Below are 18,231 nucleotides of genomic sequence, written 5' to 3' on the forward strand. Positions count from 1 at the left end.
AGAGAGAGAGAGAGAGACAGAGAGAGACAGAGAGAGAGAGAGACAGAGAGAGACAGAGAGAGAGACAGAGAGAGAGACAGAGAGAGAGAGAGAGACAGAGAGAGACAGCGCGCTATGCAGGAGAAGGTCAGAGAGGTCTTGGTTCTGAGATGCCTTTTACATCAGAGTACTCAAGCATGGCAGGGTCACTCTGGAATACTGTTTCTCTGAGCCCTAACAACCATTTCTTTCATCACCAGACATTCTTTTAAGACAAAACTCCTCCTGTGCTTGCTGCCTTTCTTCTCCTTCCCTTCATCTGGGGACATCCCCCTCCCACATGTGATCTACTTGCACAACAGATTAGAATGAAAAAAAATAAACGCTGCTGTGTGCATCAGATGGTTGGGAGTTCAGAGTTCTTCTAGATTCCTGGGGCATCATGGGTCAGAGACTTGCCTCTGCAGCCCTGTACCAAAATTAAAACTGAAATCCCGAAAACCATCTGTAATCCCGACGACAGGGCTGGGATAAGTGGGACTTGAACTTACGCCTGGCAGCAAGGTGAATTGGCACAACTTTTAAGAGGGCAACTTGACAATGCCCAGTACTGTTAAGAATACAGAGATGGAACATGTATTATAGAAAACATGGCTTACACGGGTAAAGAAATACCACCAAGAACATTTAGGTATAGGATGGTCTGTAATGCTTCTCCTCAAAAGAAAGAGTAAATATCTCATAGGAGAATGACTATCTTTTGGTAGTAATTTAATAGAATATTATACAGCACTTAAGGTGAATTAACTGGAATGTTCCACATTTACATGTATATTTCATGGTCATATGGGAAATCATATTCTACGTTTATGACATCATGCCATATACAAAAATGTACTGATGTGCATAACAATGCACCTTTACATTATGAATGGGTAGAAGTGTGCTTGGAATCACAACCTTCAGAACAGTTACCTCTTTGGGGTGGTGGAGATGATTGAATGGAGGGGTGAGGAGCCATCAACTATATCACTAATGAAATATAGGGGGTTTTTTGTTTTGTTTTGGTTTGTTTTTTTTTTTTTTTTTGGTTTTTCGAGACAGGGTTTCTCTGTGGATTTGGAGCCTGTCCTGGAACTAGCTCTGTAGACCAGGCTGGTCTCGAACTCACAGAGATCCGCCTGCCTTTGCCTCCAGAGTGCTGGGATTAAAGGCGTGCGCCATCACCGCCTGGCTGAAATACAGGTTTAATTGAGACTGTGAGGTAGACTTTTTATACACTTGGGACACTTGCCAATGAAGTGTTCTGAAGGAAACGATTGTTTATGCCTTGTTGTTCTCTATGCACACATGATAACTGCATACATTTGCATATAATTTGGCTATTGGAACTCCCAAATATTTTTAGTTCCTTTTTTCTTGTGCTCTGGCTGTGATGGGAAGTCCCCACAGCATCTTTTTGTCTTTCTGAATTGAGCATCTGCTCTTCCCTCATTTGCTCACTGCAGAGGAAGTGCCTCTCCAGAGTTAGGTGTGCACGTGACCGACGGCGATGCGGCTTGTGCCAAATGTGACAGCTATGTTGATTATTATTCCTTAGTCAAGAAATTTGGTTGTATTTTTCTCGTAAGCTATTGACTGGAAAGTGCTTTAGAGGTGGGAATTTCCCTAACAGACCGTTGTCTGTGGCAGTCTGTCTGTGTATTTACCCCCACACTCTTTTTGTTGGCTGAGGCGCATACACATTGGCCCACATCGCCTCCCCTTGCCTGGGTACATTCATTATTTCCCCTCGCTGGCAACTGATCAACATCTCTCCAGGAAGTGACACTAGAAATCTCATGTGCACAAAGCCAAATCTGTAAGAACATCCTTAAGTCAGCTCTTAAAAACCTGCCGCTTTTACACAGCAGAGCAGTTCTTTAAAACATTAAAGGTAGATTTGCAGTGTGATCCTGCAGTCCTACTGTGGCTACGTACACAAAAGGACTCAAAGCAAGACACGGCAGAAATATTTGTGTGCCTGTGTTTCTGAGAAACGTTGGTGGTGGCAGAACAGTGGGGGTGACAGCAGATGTCTGTTGACGGAGGAGTGGAAGAACAAAGTGTATATACAAATGATGAGCTATTAGTCAGCAATAAAGGAGATCCTGCTGCAATGGGGTTGTTTTGGAAACAGTTCTCTCCAACTGGACCTGTAACCTTTTCTCTGCAGGTACAGAAGGAGCTAATTTTCTCTAAAACTTGTATATGATGTTAGACATTAAATCTGGCTTTCTGATAACACACTTATGGGTCACTGAAGTAAACAGATGTTGTTGTGAAAGAGTTATGATATCCATACTCTACGTTTTGATATTTATGCTAGTTTGTAGCATAAATTAGAATATCATTAGAACATCAGGATAATTTTTATTGCAAATACTTTTAAGTTTAAACTAAATTCTTTTCTGTATCATGTAAAAACCACTGAGATTACAAAATGCTTTGAAACTTACAAAGATGCACTTCTTTGCAGTACTGTTTCCTTCTCTTAAAGCTTTATCTTGCTGGAATTTATACTTGAAACTAAATTTTAATTTTTCCAAAGGCATAGAGCGCTTATCTTACTAATGGATTTCCCCCAGCACTTTAAATCTACCAACATAGCTGGTGGTGCAAAGTACTCATCCATGAAAACTTCTTTAAAAGCCACTTTAAAAATATGATCCTATGAAATCCTCTGGCAGTTAGTGAATTGGAAGCTTTGCCCCCCACCTTTAAACAGCACTGACCTGGACCCTTGTGACAAACTCCTGCATGGTTCACCAGCTGTCATCTAGAATCAGCAGGTTTTAAACTGGCGTTCTGACCTCCTCTACTCTTCACCCCATACACTTACTGTATCACAGGAAATCCTTCATCCCATACACTTACTGTATCCCAAGGATGACGTTGTTCATCCCATACATGCACTGTACCACAGGATGAAGTCCTACATCCTATACATGCACTGTACCATAGGATGAAGTCCTACATCCCATACATGTACTGTACCACAGGATGAAGTTCTACATCCTATACACTTACTGTATCACAGGAAGCCTTCTATCCCACATACTGTATCACAGAAGCGCTCCATCCCATATACTTACTGTATCACAGGAAACCCTATATCCCATATACTTATTGGCAGCCCTGATGTGGGATTCCCCTCTGTATGCTGTGGATATGTTTTATTACCATTGGTTAATAAAGAAGCTACTTTGGCCTATGGCAGGGCAGAATAGAACAAGGCAGGAAATCCAAGCAGAGATAGAGGAGGATAGAAGGTGGAGTCAGGGAGATACCATGTAGCTGCTGAAGGAGAAAGACACCAGAAACTTACTAGTAAGCCACAGCCTTGTGGTGATATGTAGATGAATTGAAATGAGTGGTAAGAGCTAGTGAGAAATATGCCTGAGCCATCATTCTACAATGGTCCTTTCTGTGGAATCTGATCATCATGGCAGATAAACCCATCATCCTATTTGGGTCCTCCATCTTTGAGATTACCAGTGTTTTCCTATGTCTTGTGACCTTTTTGTACAGAAAATTATTACACCTGTAACTTTTTTTTTTTCGGGATGTTTCGAGACAGGGTTTCTCCGTAGCTTTTGGTTCCTGTCCTGGAACTAGCTCTTGTAGACCAGGCTGGCCTTGAACTCACAGAGATCTACCTGCCTCTGCCTCCCGAGTGCTGGGATTAAAGGCGTGCACCACCACCGGCCGGCCACCTATAACTTTTTTAACAATACAGTTTTTAAAACAATATCAGCGTGCGCTAGAATAATTTGATTCAGTGTGGTGTTGCTGAAAAAGGTAACTGGTGCCAAAAGAAAGTTAATGATAGCAATAACAACACAGTACAAAGTGAAGTTTGTGTTGGGAAGTTGTCAGTGGTGTGTGGGTAAAACCTCACTCATAACCCAACTGAAAGAATGTACGTAACTATAGCAGAGTTCTTTCACCAAGAGATACTTTTTAAATGTGAAAAAAAAATGATAGGGAATAAAAGAAGAGGAGGAGGGATAGGAGAGAGAGGAAAAGGAGAAAGAGGAAGAGGAGGAGGAAGAGGAGGAAAAGGAAGAAGGGGAGGAAGAAGAGGAGGAGAAAGAGAAAGAAGAGGAGGAAGAGGATGAAGTAACAGCACAGAATGTCCTCTATTATTACTTTCCAGTTTTGCTATAATGGAACCTGATTATTGACACAGATTGTTGGAAATGAAAGCTAAGAACTCCTCATATTGTTTTACCCATAACCATAAACAACATGGGTGCACAACATCCCTAGATCTGATTGACAGGAGTCAGGTTATTTGTTTTGATGTGATGAGTACCTCATGTTACAAATGGCTTTTAAGTACTTCGGGTAGCTCCACAAATTTCCATCATTTCGTTTTAACCTATGATCCAGTGAGAGTGGCAAGTTAAGTACTTGCTTCTTGGATTAGACAGCAAAGAGTTTCTTATGGTTAAGAAATTAGCCCAGAGGTACAAAATTTCGGACACACGCAGCTGGTGAGTGTCAGGGCGATGAGTCCTCCCTTCGTTGACTCATCGTTTAGGTCATAATTGATGACAGTGCTCGCATGGTGTGAAATGAACGCAGAGGACACGTAAGAGCAGGTCTTCAGGGACACGGCATTCTGGCTCCAGCCAGCAGAGGCTGCGGTCATGGTCCACGGAGGTGTTGGCTCATCAGGCCTCCCTAGCACCTCCCTCCATGCTCCTCCATTTCTGTGCCTGGTGTACAATGGAGCAGTAGCTCCTGTTCCAGGGAAGTGAGGATGTACCACCGTGTATTCAATAGATTTCTAAGTGATGGACATTTAAGGTGCTCCTGCCTCTGCAGTTGCACTGTACACTATTCCAAAATCGCTCAGCATAAAGACTTTTGGAGGGCGGGGCTAGGAGTGTAGCTCAGTTGGTAGTGTGATTGCCTAGTGTGCAAGAAGCCCTAGCACTGGCAAACCCTGGGTGTGGTAGCACACTCCAGAAGAAGAGGCAGGAAGGTCGGCAGTTCAAGGCCATTTTTGCCTACGTGGTGAATTTGAGACCAGTCTGGGTTACATTGGGATTCTGTCTAAAAAACAGAGAAACAAGCTGCACTTGACTACTAAGTGGTTACAGAATGTACTTCTTTGCTCTGCTGCTCAAAGCCTTTTATACTAAGGTAATGCTTTTACCCAAGATAGCACTCTCTTCTTATTTCTGGGTCAAAATGAACCTTCTGCTTTAGCTCAATGAATATATTAAAGGTCTTTCTCAAATGTTTCTTTAATTCTCTCTATTATGTATAGTCCCAAATGAAGTGTCTTCTTGGCTCCCAATGGTAGCATTTATTGATTCTTGCATGAGCCCCTGCTTTCCATCTGCCTCCAGCCAGGACACCCCCCACACACACACTCACGTATTGCCTCTGTGGTTTGCTCTGTTCTTCACAGCTCAGCTTCTGACCCACCTTCTCAGCTAACCTCCAGTTCTATAAGAATATCTTCTCAGGGCTGGCAAGATGGCTCAGCGGTTAAGTGCACTGGCTGCTCTTCCCGAGGACCTTGATTCAATTCCCAGCACCCACACGGCAGTTCACAACTGTCTGTATCAACAGTTCCAGGGGGTCTGACAACCATCACATGGGCATACATGCAGGCAAACGCCAAACATAAGAATAAACCATTAGAAAAAAAGGATCTCTTCTTTGAGAAACCATAGCCTATGCCATTTGTGTCTTTCTTCTGCCTTTAGCATGTGTGAGTCCTTTTATGATTGTTACCTCTCTTATTGCTGAGATAAAATAACTAACAAGAAACAAATTGTGGGGGAAGGGATTTATTTTAGCTTCTGATTCGAGGGACAATCCATCATTGCTGGAGTTCATGGCAGGAGTGTGAGGCTGGGTACAGAGATGGACAAAAAATAGATACATAGGTAGGTAGATGAGAGAGAGAGAGAGACAGAGAGAGAGAGAGACATAGAGAGAGACAGAGAGACAGAGAGAGATTGAGAGAGAAAGACAGAGATTGAGAGAGAGAGACAGAGAGAGAGACAAAGAGAGAGACAGACAGAGAGAGAGACAGACAGAGAGACAGACAGAGAGAGAGAGAGACAGAGAGGGGGGGGGGACTCACCTGGGACTCACCTTCCAGTGGCTAGCTTCTTCCATCTAGTCCCTACCTCCTCAAGCATCAGTTCTCAACACTGACCCCTCTTGTGGGGAGGAGCTGTCAAATGACCCTTTCACAGGGGTTGCATACCAGATATCCTGCATATCAGGCATTTGCATTACAATTCAGAACAGCAGCAAAATTACAGCTACAGAGTAGCAGCAAATATAATTGTATGGTTGGGGTCATCACAACATAAGGATTTGTATTAAAGGGTCACAACATTAGGAAGGTTGAGAACCCCTGTCCTGCAGGTTTCACAGCCTCCTAAAATAGTACCACTCCCAAGGACCAAGTGTCCACATGAGCTGGTGGGGGCATTTCACACTCATTTAAAATGTAAACAAGTCTATTTGTTTGTTAACTCTATAGCCCAGGATGGCTGGGAATTTGCTATGTATCCCAGTCTGGTCTAAAATATGCAACCAGCCTCTTTAACCAGCCCCCTGGGAGTCTGGCTTGCAAGTGCTTTGTACCAGCAAGATGATGAGGTATTGAAGGACACGTGTGCGCACACACACACTCTCACAGACACACACACACATACACACCCTGCTCAACACTGTCGAATACAGTTTCCTGATCTATCATTTTTTTCTCTTCTGCTGTTCTGAAATATGCAAAAAAAAAAAACCCTCTTAAATACTGCTCAATCCTGAAGCTCTTTGTGGCTACCCTTGGCCCCATGTCGATTTAGCATCCGGATGCTGGCCACTTGGCTAGGCTTTGTCTCTGCTCTCACCTTGCTGGATCTGGCTGCTCTCCTGAGCCAGATGGACTCTCCAGAAAGACTCCACAAAAGCCTTACATTTCCTGTTTCCATGACAACACTCATACCCTCTTTCCTAACATGCAGTCCTATTTTCTGTTTTCTAAATCATGCCTCCCTCGCCACCAGTGAAGCTAGTATACCACAGTCTTGCCCAGATTCTCTCCCCAGTGCCTCTAGTTATTGTGATGCCTAGAGACAATAGGAATGGACGTGGCTGCCTTTTAATGCGAGCTCTGGTGGGGAAGCTGCACATCTAAATTATCTCCAGGAGCTCACTCCTTGCAACCTAGAAGACGGGGATGTTGTCTGTGTGGTGTAGTTATTCCATTACGTGTCTCATTGAAAAGCATCTAAATTACACTTACTTTTGTTGTCGTCCTTATTATCAATGTGTGAGGCTACCGTTGGCCTAAATACCCTTTATTATTTCCAGCGACCCGACATGATGTGCTCGGTCCGTTCCCTCATGCGAGACAGTACTTAGGGAAATGAAACACTTTAATACTTCTCTCAAGGAGCTCCTTCCTAATTAGGTTATTCTCTGCATAAGCTCTCTCCAGAAGTAAGTTTTAGGTTATCCTATTTGGGAATGTGTCCATGTAACAATAACACGTTATTGTTATTTAACTGAGGACAATACTTTTGTGCTCTCTTATCCCCCCTAGAGAGATAAGAGGTTGTCAATTTCTCATATGCAGAAGCTTAAATACATAATTTCTGACTGCAAATATCAATGCCTTTCCAATGTTTTTCCGACATTTCTCATCACTAATATAAATGGTAGTACAGATTTACCTGCATGCAATAGTTCAGTAAGAACCACTGGATTTTTGCTATACATTTGCTAAGGTATTTTTTTCTTCTCTTATTTTTCAGGAAATCATTTGCCAGAAGAATACTGTGAGTATTTTGCCTAATTTTCTAAAAATGTGTAAATCTTTTCTTTCCCGTGAATTAATCTGTTATTTTTTTAAATCCTCACAGCTGATCAATTTTATTTCTTATAGTTATTTCTAGAACTTCTCATATATTGGTACAAGCACAAGTTGTGTTCTCTAGCCCATCATAGTGAAATAGTTTAACAATGGGAAAATGCACTAATACCTGCTCCTTGTATATACAATTATGTTTCCGGAAAGACTTTCACAGTACATACAGTTTATTGGAATAACAGTTGGTAGTAACAGGCATATAACAAAACAACAATATATGTGTGTGCATATTATTCATATATCAATACACATGGATATATACATATAGGCATATTTATGTATGTCATATATGATCTATCAATATATAAAACACATATTGTTTATTTTTTCTATTGGTCTGTCACACATCTTCTATGTTGAGACAGTCAGATTCTTAGGTTAGCTATTTTTTTTCCCCTAGTGTTGGGAACTGAACCCGTGGACATGTACTTAGTAGGCAAGCATTCTACCATGGAACTAATTCTCCAGCCCCTGTCCTTAAGCAGTGAACTCTTCTTTGAGCTCTCAGCACAGGATGCTGCCCCTTCACACAGAATTAAATTAACACGAAAAGACATGGAACGTTTAAACTTTAAAATTTAAAAAGACTGCATGGAAAATGTACTATTCCACAGCAGAAATGGGAATGAATGGCCTTGTGGGCTGATGGATGTGTGTTTCATCTTAGGGAGTAAGGAAGTGTTTAAGAACTCTAAAACAGATACGCATCTACAATTTAGAATGAAAATAATATATGATTTAAGACTGCCCATGATTTCACATGAGATGATGGGATTAGCGTTGCAATTGGTAGTTTTTCTTTGGGTCAGAAAATTGAAAGCATCTGGTTAAGATTTCACCTCGAGGAGGACTCATGGCAGTGTGGATAATGTTGCCACTATAAAATCTTATCCTTCACATCTCACCAGGAAATGAGCATTTACCACTCCATGCTTCAACGCAATGCAACACATTTTACTCAGTAGGTATCAGTTCAGCGTGAACTGTACGCCAGGCCCTGGGCTCACTGCCTACCTAGGAGACTCACACCAGTGGCTGAAAATGAAAACAGTCAGAGGCAGGTGGATCTCTGTGAGTTCGAGACCAGCCTGGTCTACAGAGTTCCAGTACATCCAGGGCTACACACAAACCCTAATTTAGAGAGGAAGGGAGGGAGAGAGGGAGGGAGGGAGGGAGGGAGGGAGGGAAGGAGGGAGTATTTTACACACACACACACACACACACACACCACGTTCAGTCATATTTGTAAGTGAAGTATGTGATGGAAAACGTGGGAATGCCAGAGTTTAGCTGTGTAAGAAGACAAGTAAACAAACATTTTAGGAAATTAGGGCAACATGACATGCTGCAGAGATGGTGGCCATTATTATATCAAGGTCCACCGAAGAGTCAGCATTCCCTGAGCTTGAAGGGCAGGAAGGATAAGAGCAGTGTATACCTTGTGAGCAAGCTGCCCATTGATTTAGGTTCTGCTGTGATCCAGGGACAAAGGTGCCCTTTAAAGGACTTGACTTGTGCACACCTCGTTCAGCATGCTTGAATGCTGTGACGTTTCCTCCCAGATGTGAGGCTCCCTTTCCACACACACTTACGTCCCTTCATCTAGTTCTTAAAGATTGAAAAGCAACATCAACACTGCCTATTTTTAAAACAACAAAGATGTTATTTGTTAGAGTAGGACTAGGTTTTGGCGGCTTTTCTATGCTTTGGGTAAGAGGAATGACAGGTTTTAGATTTTGAGCATCAGTATTTTACACGCACACACACACACACACACACACACACACACACCACGTGGAAAAATGCATCGTGTTGCATCCTTGTTCCTCTTTCCTACTTTGGCAGTGACTTGAGCCAGAGGGTTAAGTTGGGCGGCTGTGGTCTGAGATCCTGGTAACATCATAGAAGGACACTTCAGTCTTTCTGGTTGGTCTCCCCATCACTTGATTTAAATCAAGGACAACTTGATTTAAAACTCAGATCTCCACCTCTGGAAGTCCTTCTCCTACTCTGACCGACAGACTCATTGCTGCCTCACTGCTCCCATCCGGGTGTTTCAGAGCATAACAGGCTTCATCAATAATCAAATCTGGCCTTACAAGCAGTTGGCACTTCTCATGCCTGCCGTGATCTGTCACGTAGCTCATTCAGGTCCCTGGGAAGGTGCTGTTGAGTGGGAGAGCAAGTCTACCACCCTGCGAAGGTCACATGAGGAGGTCCCCCCCATCCCTGGCAACAGCCACATGCCCTACATTGAAAGCGTTTGGGCTAAAAATTCTTAACTGTACCAACACGAGGAGCTGGAGCTAAGACTATGTGGTACCTTACCTGTAAAATGGAGCCAGTAACCTCTTTTCCTCGAGTCATAGTCACGCAGGCACTGAGGTGGTGGGGACAGTGGGGCCCATGCTTGTCTTATTCCATGCAAGTACTTAGTTAATGTTTGCCGGTTAGGGCAGGATGGAAGAAAACACACACTCTCCATGGACTCTAGGCTGGGGCTCCTAGGTCCTCTAGGAGTGACAGAGTTTGTCACATGTCCATCCTACTGCTCAACCCTTTGCATGTGCTTTTCTTCATGGGTTTTCTCTTAGAAGTCCCTGACATTTTATCCAGCTATATCAAATAATACTGCGGTCTGTGTTTACATTCCCATCATGCACCCCTGTTCCCTGGTAGAAAACTTTGCCTTCATTCCCAGTCTCTGGAGCTAGGAAATCTATACTCTTTAAAAGTGAGCATCCCAGCCCAGCCCACTACAAGCCTCAATCTCTTGGAGGTCTTCCCATAGCTGAGCTGGAGATAGGGTTCTATATGGGGTTTGTTACTGGAAGTTCCTCAGAGAGCTGCGTGCTCGTCAGTGAGTCTGGACCTGCAGACTGAAGTCTTACTTTCTATTGACGTGACCATTCTTTGCAGGAAGTCTCATTTGGGTTAGCTCTGGCTCCTCCTCCTCCTCCTTCCTGTATAAGCTGACTGCTCCCCACCCAGCTGATTCTTCATGTAGGTGTGGAGCACATGCTACGCTTTCTCCATTGCCGCTGCTCCGATCTGGTTCTGCTGCCTAGCGTTCTGCCTCCTTCCCTTAAGTCTGGTCTCTTTTCAGTCTATCCTGTTGTCTACTCAGAATGCCAGCGTCCACAGCCACTGTAACTGTCTTCCCTGCCCTGGATTCTCTGTAGATTCCCTCACTGCTCAGAATACATAGTTTAAAATCTTTCGCTTAGCCCTGGCCCTTCCTTAGACCCTAAGCTGCAGTGAGATTTGCTGACCTGGGATTGTACAATCCATTTCCCTTTGTCATCTTCCCAACAGTGTTTTCCTTGGCATGAATGTCCCCGCACTTGGCATAATCTGGAAAGTATTAGGTTAGTTAGCCCAGGTCTCAGTGAGTGAAGGGAAAAGGCGCAGGCTGAAGCTAGGCAAGGGGGAGGATGTGCAGGGGTCAGGCTCCTGGGAACAACAGTGTAAGCATCACCTCACAGGCCCTCTGGCGGCCTTCCTGGAGCTGTAGGGACCCACATGATGTAGGTGTTACAGACTGGCTGGGAGAGTAGGCCAGGGGAGCCAGTGTAAACCAATTGCAGACTCAGCCCAGTGTAAGGGGCATGGACCTCAGTGTTAGCAGAGAAGAGGAAACAGTCAAATCTGAGGTTTACTGTAGAGGGGGGTCTAGCTGGGGCTGTGACAGTCTCCAATTTCAGTGAGTGGGAGACAGTACAGTGTGGACCTGGAGGAAAGCAGCTGTATCCTGGCCTTGCTCTCTGCACTGCCTTCCCAGGGAAGCCCGTTCACTATAGGTCTCGGGATTTTGTTCTGCTGGTGTTGTGTCTGACTGAATTCCCATTCCCCAAAGGATGGAAGTTGTGCTTAAATTATTCTTGCTTTAACATGTGTCCTAGTAGCTATGTGCAACAGTGTATACTTTTTTTGTTTTGTTTTGTTTTGATTTTGTTTTTGTTTTTCAAGACAGGGTTTCTCTGTCGCTTTGGGAACCTGTCCTGGAACTAGCTCTTGTAGACCAGGCTGGCCTTGAACTCACAGAGATCCGCCTGCCTCCGCCTCCCAAGTGCTGGGATTAAAGGCATGCACCACCACCACCCAGCAAGTAATACATATTTAATGGTTGATAAAAGATACTTTATCATGTGTAAGTCCTAATTATACTGAAGTAAGCAATTAAGGAGACTGGAAAAATTCTATTTTCATGGGTCATAACTAAGAAACGAATCTTTTCTGCTTCCCGTTGCACTCAGAGTTATTATTTAAAATAGAAATTTTAGTCACTGAAATGTGACCTGGCACTTTTTCGTCAATGTGATGTCCCTAGACAAGCTCTACTGCCTGGTGTCCCTGTCTCCACAGATGTGCACTGGGAACTACACCTTCGTCCCTTACATGGTGACACCACATAACAAGGTCTACTGCTGTGACAGCAGCCTCATGAAGGGCCTGACGGAGCTCATGCAGCCCAACTTGGAGCTCTTGCTGGGGCCCATCTGCCTGCCTCTCGTGGATCGATTTGTTCAGCTTCTGAAGGTGGCGCAGGCCAGTTCCAGGTAACACTGTGCTCACGCTGGGTGATGACCGTGCAGCATTAGTCTGCCTCATTTTTCTGTGTATCTTGTCACGTGTTCCTAGTGAACAGCCAGGACACCATGCGCAGTAGCCTCTTGGTGGAAAAAAGAATAGGTGTGGTTTTAGTTCCTAAGTTAAATGTCATTTACTTGGTTCATAAACAAGTTGGCTCCCAATCTATAAATTGTTTTATAGTAAAGACAAACGGATGGATGGATGGATGGATGGATAGATGGATGGATGGATGGGCAGACGATAGATAGGTAGATAGATAGACAGACAGACAGACAGGCAGATGAGAGGAGAGAGAGATAATCTGTTATGGTTGCATCAGAACAAATGTCCAGGGACTTTTAATGTAAGGGTCAGAACTCTGTAAAAATTGCTGAGAACATAGTTTAGTTAGGAATAATCTTCTGGCCAGTGATTTAGCTCAGCAGGTCCTCGCTGCCAATCCCGACAACCTGAGTTCAGTTCCCAGAGCTCAGATGGTGGAAGAGGGTGACTAACCACCACACCCATGACATGGCAAACACAGATACACACCTATGGGTAATAAGTAGAAAATGGAAAATAATTTTTGGAGACAATATACCTCTGGCTGGCCTAGACCTTTCTATGCAGTCTCAAACTCATGTGCCACCATGCCTACCATATATATATGAAGAATCAGCTGTTTCTGTTAGTGGATAATGATACTGAGCCAGAAAGGCAAACTTATATTCAAATCATAGGCATATCTAATTTATTTGGGATAATTTCCATTCAAAATAACAAGATGAAAAATAAAGTTTGGAAAGTTTTTGAAATATGGCAGAAATTGAGAAGAATACATGGCCTCCCACCTCCCAAATGTCTTAATAATGCCAAATATGTTAGGTGTTCCTTTGGGACATATTAATGAGCTAAAATCTACTTATGGACAAATATTATATTTTTCCTTATAAAAAATTACTGTTTCTCACTGAATTGTTTGCTAGAGTTAACTCTTTGAAATATGTGGTTTTCCACCAGTCAGTACTTCCGGGAATCTATACTCAATGATATCAGGAAAGCTCGGAACCTATTCACTGGTAAAGAATTGGCGGCGGAATTGGCAAGGATTCGGCAGCGAGTGGACAATATTGAAGTTTTGACGGCAGACATCGTCATCAACCTGTTGCTTTCCTACCGAGATATCCAGGTGAGAAGATGCTCCAAGTGTCTCTTGGGTAGCGTGCTGGGGGAGGAAGGGGTGCTGGTGTTGGATTTCAGCCAGCTAATAGGTAATTCATGTTGCTGCGTGGAGTCGACTGATAATTTTCCACCGTGTGATTTCATGATGCGTGGAAGAGACTCACACATGGGAACTACCGGGACCTATGACATATTCATTTACTCCTCAAAATTGCTCACATATCCAGCTCATGGAGGCTTAGTTCTCTGCTGTGAGCCTCGGGCACACCTGTCAGTCAGCTAATGAGAGCTTTGTTTTGGCAAACAGCAGACATTCTTACCTCTTTCGGAATGTATCTTTTACTGCCTGAAATTATGCCACTGAAAATTGACAGTTCCAGAAACAAGAAAGATGCAACTGATTTGCCGCCATACAATAGCGATAGATCCTGTAACACAACACACTGATACAGTGTATCATCTCTATTGCTCCTCCTAGATTTTTTTAAGATCTGGAGAGTAGGGTAAAATCTCTCAGAGAAGAATGTGCTGTCAGCATTGTTGTTTGAAATCCAGATAACTCCAGGATTCTCATTCCCGCCTCTCGACCCTGTGTGAAACTTCACCCAAGAGAGAGGCTCAGTACTTGGAGGACTGTGGCAACTCGGAGCCTGTGGCTGGAGGAACTCCCTCCCAGGAGATGAAATCATTTTGCTACTTTCAGCAGAAGTTCAGTAGGTTGCTCCCTGGCCCTTAAAGTAACTGATGGACCCCTGCAGACCGGGAGTCTGGCTGTGTGAAAAGAGCCAGTCATGTTTCTGCGGTTTGTTTGTTTGTTTCTTTGGGTTTTGACAGATATCATAACTGTATTTTTTCATGCTTACATCCGTATAATAGGAACTTCTTAGGAGAAACACCACAGTTGCTTCTTGGGTTTTCAAAGGTCTCAGCAGATTCTAACTTTGCGTTTAATCCCCTCTCTCGGCTTCAGATGCCTGGCTGTCAGAGGCATTTGGAAGTTTCTCCTAATGGCTTAATGCTGTGCTGTTCTTTTGTTGAAAGGACTACGACTCTATTGTGAAGCTGGTAGAGACACTGGAGAAACTGCCGACCTTCGATCTGGCCTCGCATCACCACGTGAAGTTTCATTACGCATTTGCCCTGAACAGGTGAGATACTCCCTCCTGAGGTGGACTGACGTGATGGCCGTACTCTTTACAGGGTCCTATAACTTCCCAGCAGCTTCCAGCTAGAATGTTGTACTGTATCTACCTTAGCCATGTGCCATACTAAAGGCATACCTTCTGATTTCTGTTTGTCTTTTGGGGCCAGGGTTTCACTGTATCTCTCAGAATGACCTTGAACTTTTTGGTCCTCCTACTTTGATTTTTTGAGTGCTGATATTACCAGCCTATAAGACCATGCCTGTTACAACTCTCTCTCTGTGTGTGTGTGTGTGTGTGTGTGTGTGTGTGTGAATGTCTTTTTCTCTTTCTCTGTGTTACTAAAAGCCTCTTGTGCTATTTGTAGATTTTAATTTGTTATCATTTTTTTCTCTGACAAAGTTCGTGTTTGCTATTTATAGTCTTAAAACATTCATATCTTACTGATATGACACTACTTTCAAGCAAATATACTTATCCTTGGGTATTTGTTGGGAATTGGTTCTAAAACCTTTTAAGGAAACCCAAATCCAAGGATGTTCACGTCCTTATATAATGGAATGGTATTTCATGTAACAAAGAGAACAATTCTATGACTTCCCTTAGAATTTTACTTCTATGTGTTTTTTGTCTCTCTTTCTAACATCCAATGGAATGAAAAGCTTATTTGTATAAAGCAATATTTTAAGATCAATGTGTTTTATACAGACGGCAAAGAGGGATTTTGTGAACAAAGGATTTGAAACAGTGTTGAGATTCTGAGAATATATATGATGACTTTTTTGATATGTATGATAATTTAATTTGAAATGTATCTTGTATACCATATAACTTATTCATTTAAAATGTCATATATCTTTGATTTTAGTATATTTATTGAGTTATAGATCATTCCTACAAATTATAGAATTTTTTCACCCTACAAGGAAACCTACCCATTAACAGATACCCTCTCCCCACACCCCAGATCCTCTTGCCGCTGGTAACCACTAATTCCCCCTTCTATCTCAGTAATAGCTTTTTTAAATCTTTCACATGAGTGGAATCATATTGTTGATGGCCTTTTGCAACTTATTGTTTTTATTAGCATAATATTTTCATCGTTGAAGAAATGTAAAGTATAATTTTGAGAATTATATACAACTACTACTTAAAAACGAACTCCATGAACCACAAGGCCAGTCTCTGTAACTCAGTGAGTTCCTGTGTCAAATAAAAATATTATAAAAAAAAGACTTGGGACATAGCTCAGTGGTAGAGTGTGTGTCTAGCATGCCTGAGGCCTCATGTTCAAGTTCAGTACCACACGAACTACATAAAGCAGCTTCCTTAGAGGCTTGGCCACGTGCAGGAACCAATCAGCCATTGGATGGATTTGAATTTGGGTATTATCTGTGAATTAATTTGCTCACTGTTTTGGAACAAAAGCCTTTGAAAACTAATGTCAAGAGTTTCTCTTTGAAGTAGTTGGTCACAGGGGTCACACTTAATACTCCACCAACTCAAACCTGCTCCTAGGTGACAGTGAGATTAGGATTCTGGATGGGTAAGTAGAAGTCTATCATGTTGATCAGAAAAGCAACTGCCAAGAGATCCTTGCTAGACCCAGTAGACATGCATGCATTAGGATAGGAAAGATGAAGGCACGGTCCATAGAGGAATCTCAGAATCTAAGTGTCTTTATTCGGCCAAACTTTACTGATGTGAATCAATACATAAAATAGAATTTTTAAAAGGCAATTGGTCTGTAATTGCTTTTGTGATCTCTGTGGAAACCTTGTTCTCTACTTTAGGAGAAATCTCCCGGGAGACAGAGCCAAAGCTCTTGACATCATGATCCCCATGGTACAGAGGGAAGGGCAAGTTGCTTCAGATATGTATTGCCTCGTTGGCCGAATCTACAAAGACATGTTTTTGGATTCCAACTTCACTGACACTGAAAGCAGGGACCATGGAGCATCCTGGTAAGAATGGAGGAGGGGAACACTCTGCTCACTCCCAGAGTCCATGGTGCTCACAACTGTGTGCAGGTGATCGGCCAAAAGCATTTCCCCCTGTCCTTTGGATTCAAACTTTGGTGCATAATTTTTATAAAATCGATTTAACATGGAAGGGTAAGTTTGCATAAATTAGATGGAAAAGGTTTAAAATGTAATTTGATTTGAAGCGTATGCTATGAAAAGCAAAATACCATTTCGTGAGAAGAATATAGAAAAGCATCCAGAGACTTTAAGGAGTAGAGAAGGCATACAAGTATGTGGATAAGCAAAGGTAATATTTTAAAGATTTTAATTGTTCCAGCAGGGTTTATCGTGTGATTTGATTTCTAAAGTTTATTTAAAAGAATAAAGGGCCAAGAAAATAGGCAAGGCAATTTTGGAGAACAGATGGAAGGATTTGCTCTATCAGACAATAAAGCTCACTATAAAACGAAAATAATGAGATTGCAGTGCAGCTGTAGTCTGGGTAGATGAGACACTGGAACAGAATGGTTTATATCCATGAGACTATATTTATAACAGGGTATGGGAAGCTCATGAGCCAGAGCAAGAAATGGCTCTTCAGTAGTGGTACTGGGAAATGTATTGATCTCTCCAGGAAAGCAAATGAAGTTGCCTCTCTATTTTATTTTCTACCTTACTTTATTTTATTTTTTTCTGGTGGTAGGGAGGGATCAAACCCAGGGCCTTACATATGCTAGGCAAGCCTAGGCTACAACCCAGCCCAGGACCTCTTTCTTCAGCTCTGTGCATAAATTTAATTCTCAGTGAATCAAAAGATCCAAACACACACATAACAAAAAAAAGTGCTAAGGAAAATACTTTTAGCATAAAATCTGTAAATTATGCTTATAACTTTGGGTTAGGAATGAATTTCTTAAAGAAGGCTTCAAAATACTAAACAGACTAGCAAGGAAATCCCCAAACATGAGCAGAAAGGGAAAGATTCTGAAGGACGGACTATGTTAATATGTGCTGCTGCTCCTTAGGGTAATGGCTTGGGGGGGGGGGGGCGGGGTGGCTTCTGTTCTGCTGATCTTCCCGCTGACGACCATTATAACTGTGGGGGAAAGTTAGAAAGCAGTGGAGCTGGACCAGAGAGCCAGAACCTCGAGAGCTTCCCCCAGAACCCTCTCTGGACTGCAGGGCATGGGACAGTTGGACTCAAACAGAAAACCACAGTCTTAGTGGCCTAAGGAGTTGATGTTTGGTGGCCAGAGTGCTGAGAAGTAACCCTTGAGTACTGAACATGCCACAGAGGGAGGAGAATCAGAATTTGCATGTGAACTACTTGGCTGAACTCTGGATACATGTGCACAGAGCGAAACTGAAAGAGCCTTCGAGTAACGTGGTAGCTGGAAAGTTACAGAGCTGCACAGATGTGTCAGCAGCTGCTGGCTGCAGCAGA

At 42.8% G+C, this 18,231-nt stretch overlaps 1 protein-coding gene across 1 annotated transcript in view; it reads left to right on the plus strand.

The window, feature by feature from the left end:
• Map3k5 (mitogen-activated protein kinase kinase kinase 5) overlaps positions 1–18,231 on the plus strand; it is a 205,745-nt gene that overhangs the window by 77,094 nt on the left and 110,420 nt on the right. Inside the window, exons 3-7 of the mRNA XM_050159477.1 lie at positions 7,812–7,835; positions 12,293–12,486; positions 13,520–13,688; positions 14,723–14,829; positions 16,617–16,787. Coding sequence (XP_050015434.1) covers positions 7,812–7,835; positions 12,293–12,486; positions 13,520–13,688; positions 14,723–14,829; positions 16,617–16,787 — 665 coding nt within the window. The remainder of the gene's footprint in view (positions 1–7,811; positions 7,836–12,292; positions 12,487–13,519; positions 13,689–14,722; positions 14,830–16,616; positions 16,788–18,231) is intronic.

The sequence above is a fragment of the Alexandromys fortis genome, unplaced genomic scaffold (genome assembly GCF_014885135.2).
Source record: "Alexandromys fortis isolate MF-2015 unplaced genomic scaffold, M_Fortis_MF-2015_v1.1 scaffold_107, whole genome shotgun sequence".
Classification (NCBI taxonomy): domain Eukaryota; kingdom Metazoa; phylum Chordata; class Mammalia; order Rodentia; family Cricetidae; genus Alexandromys; species Alexandromys fortis.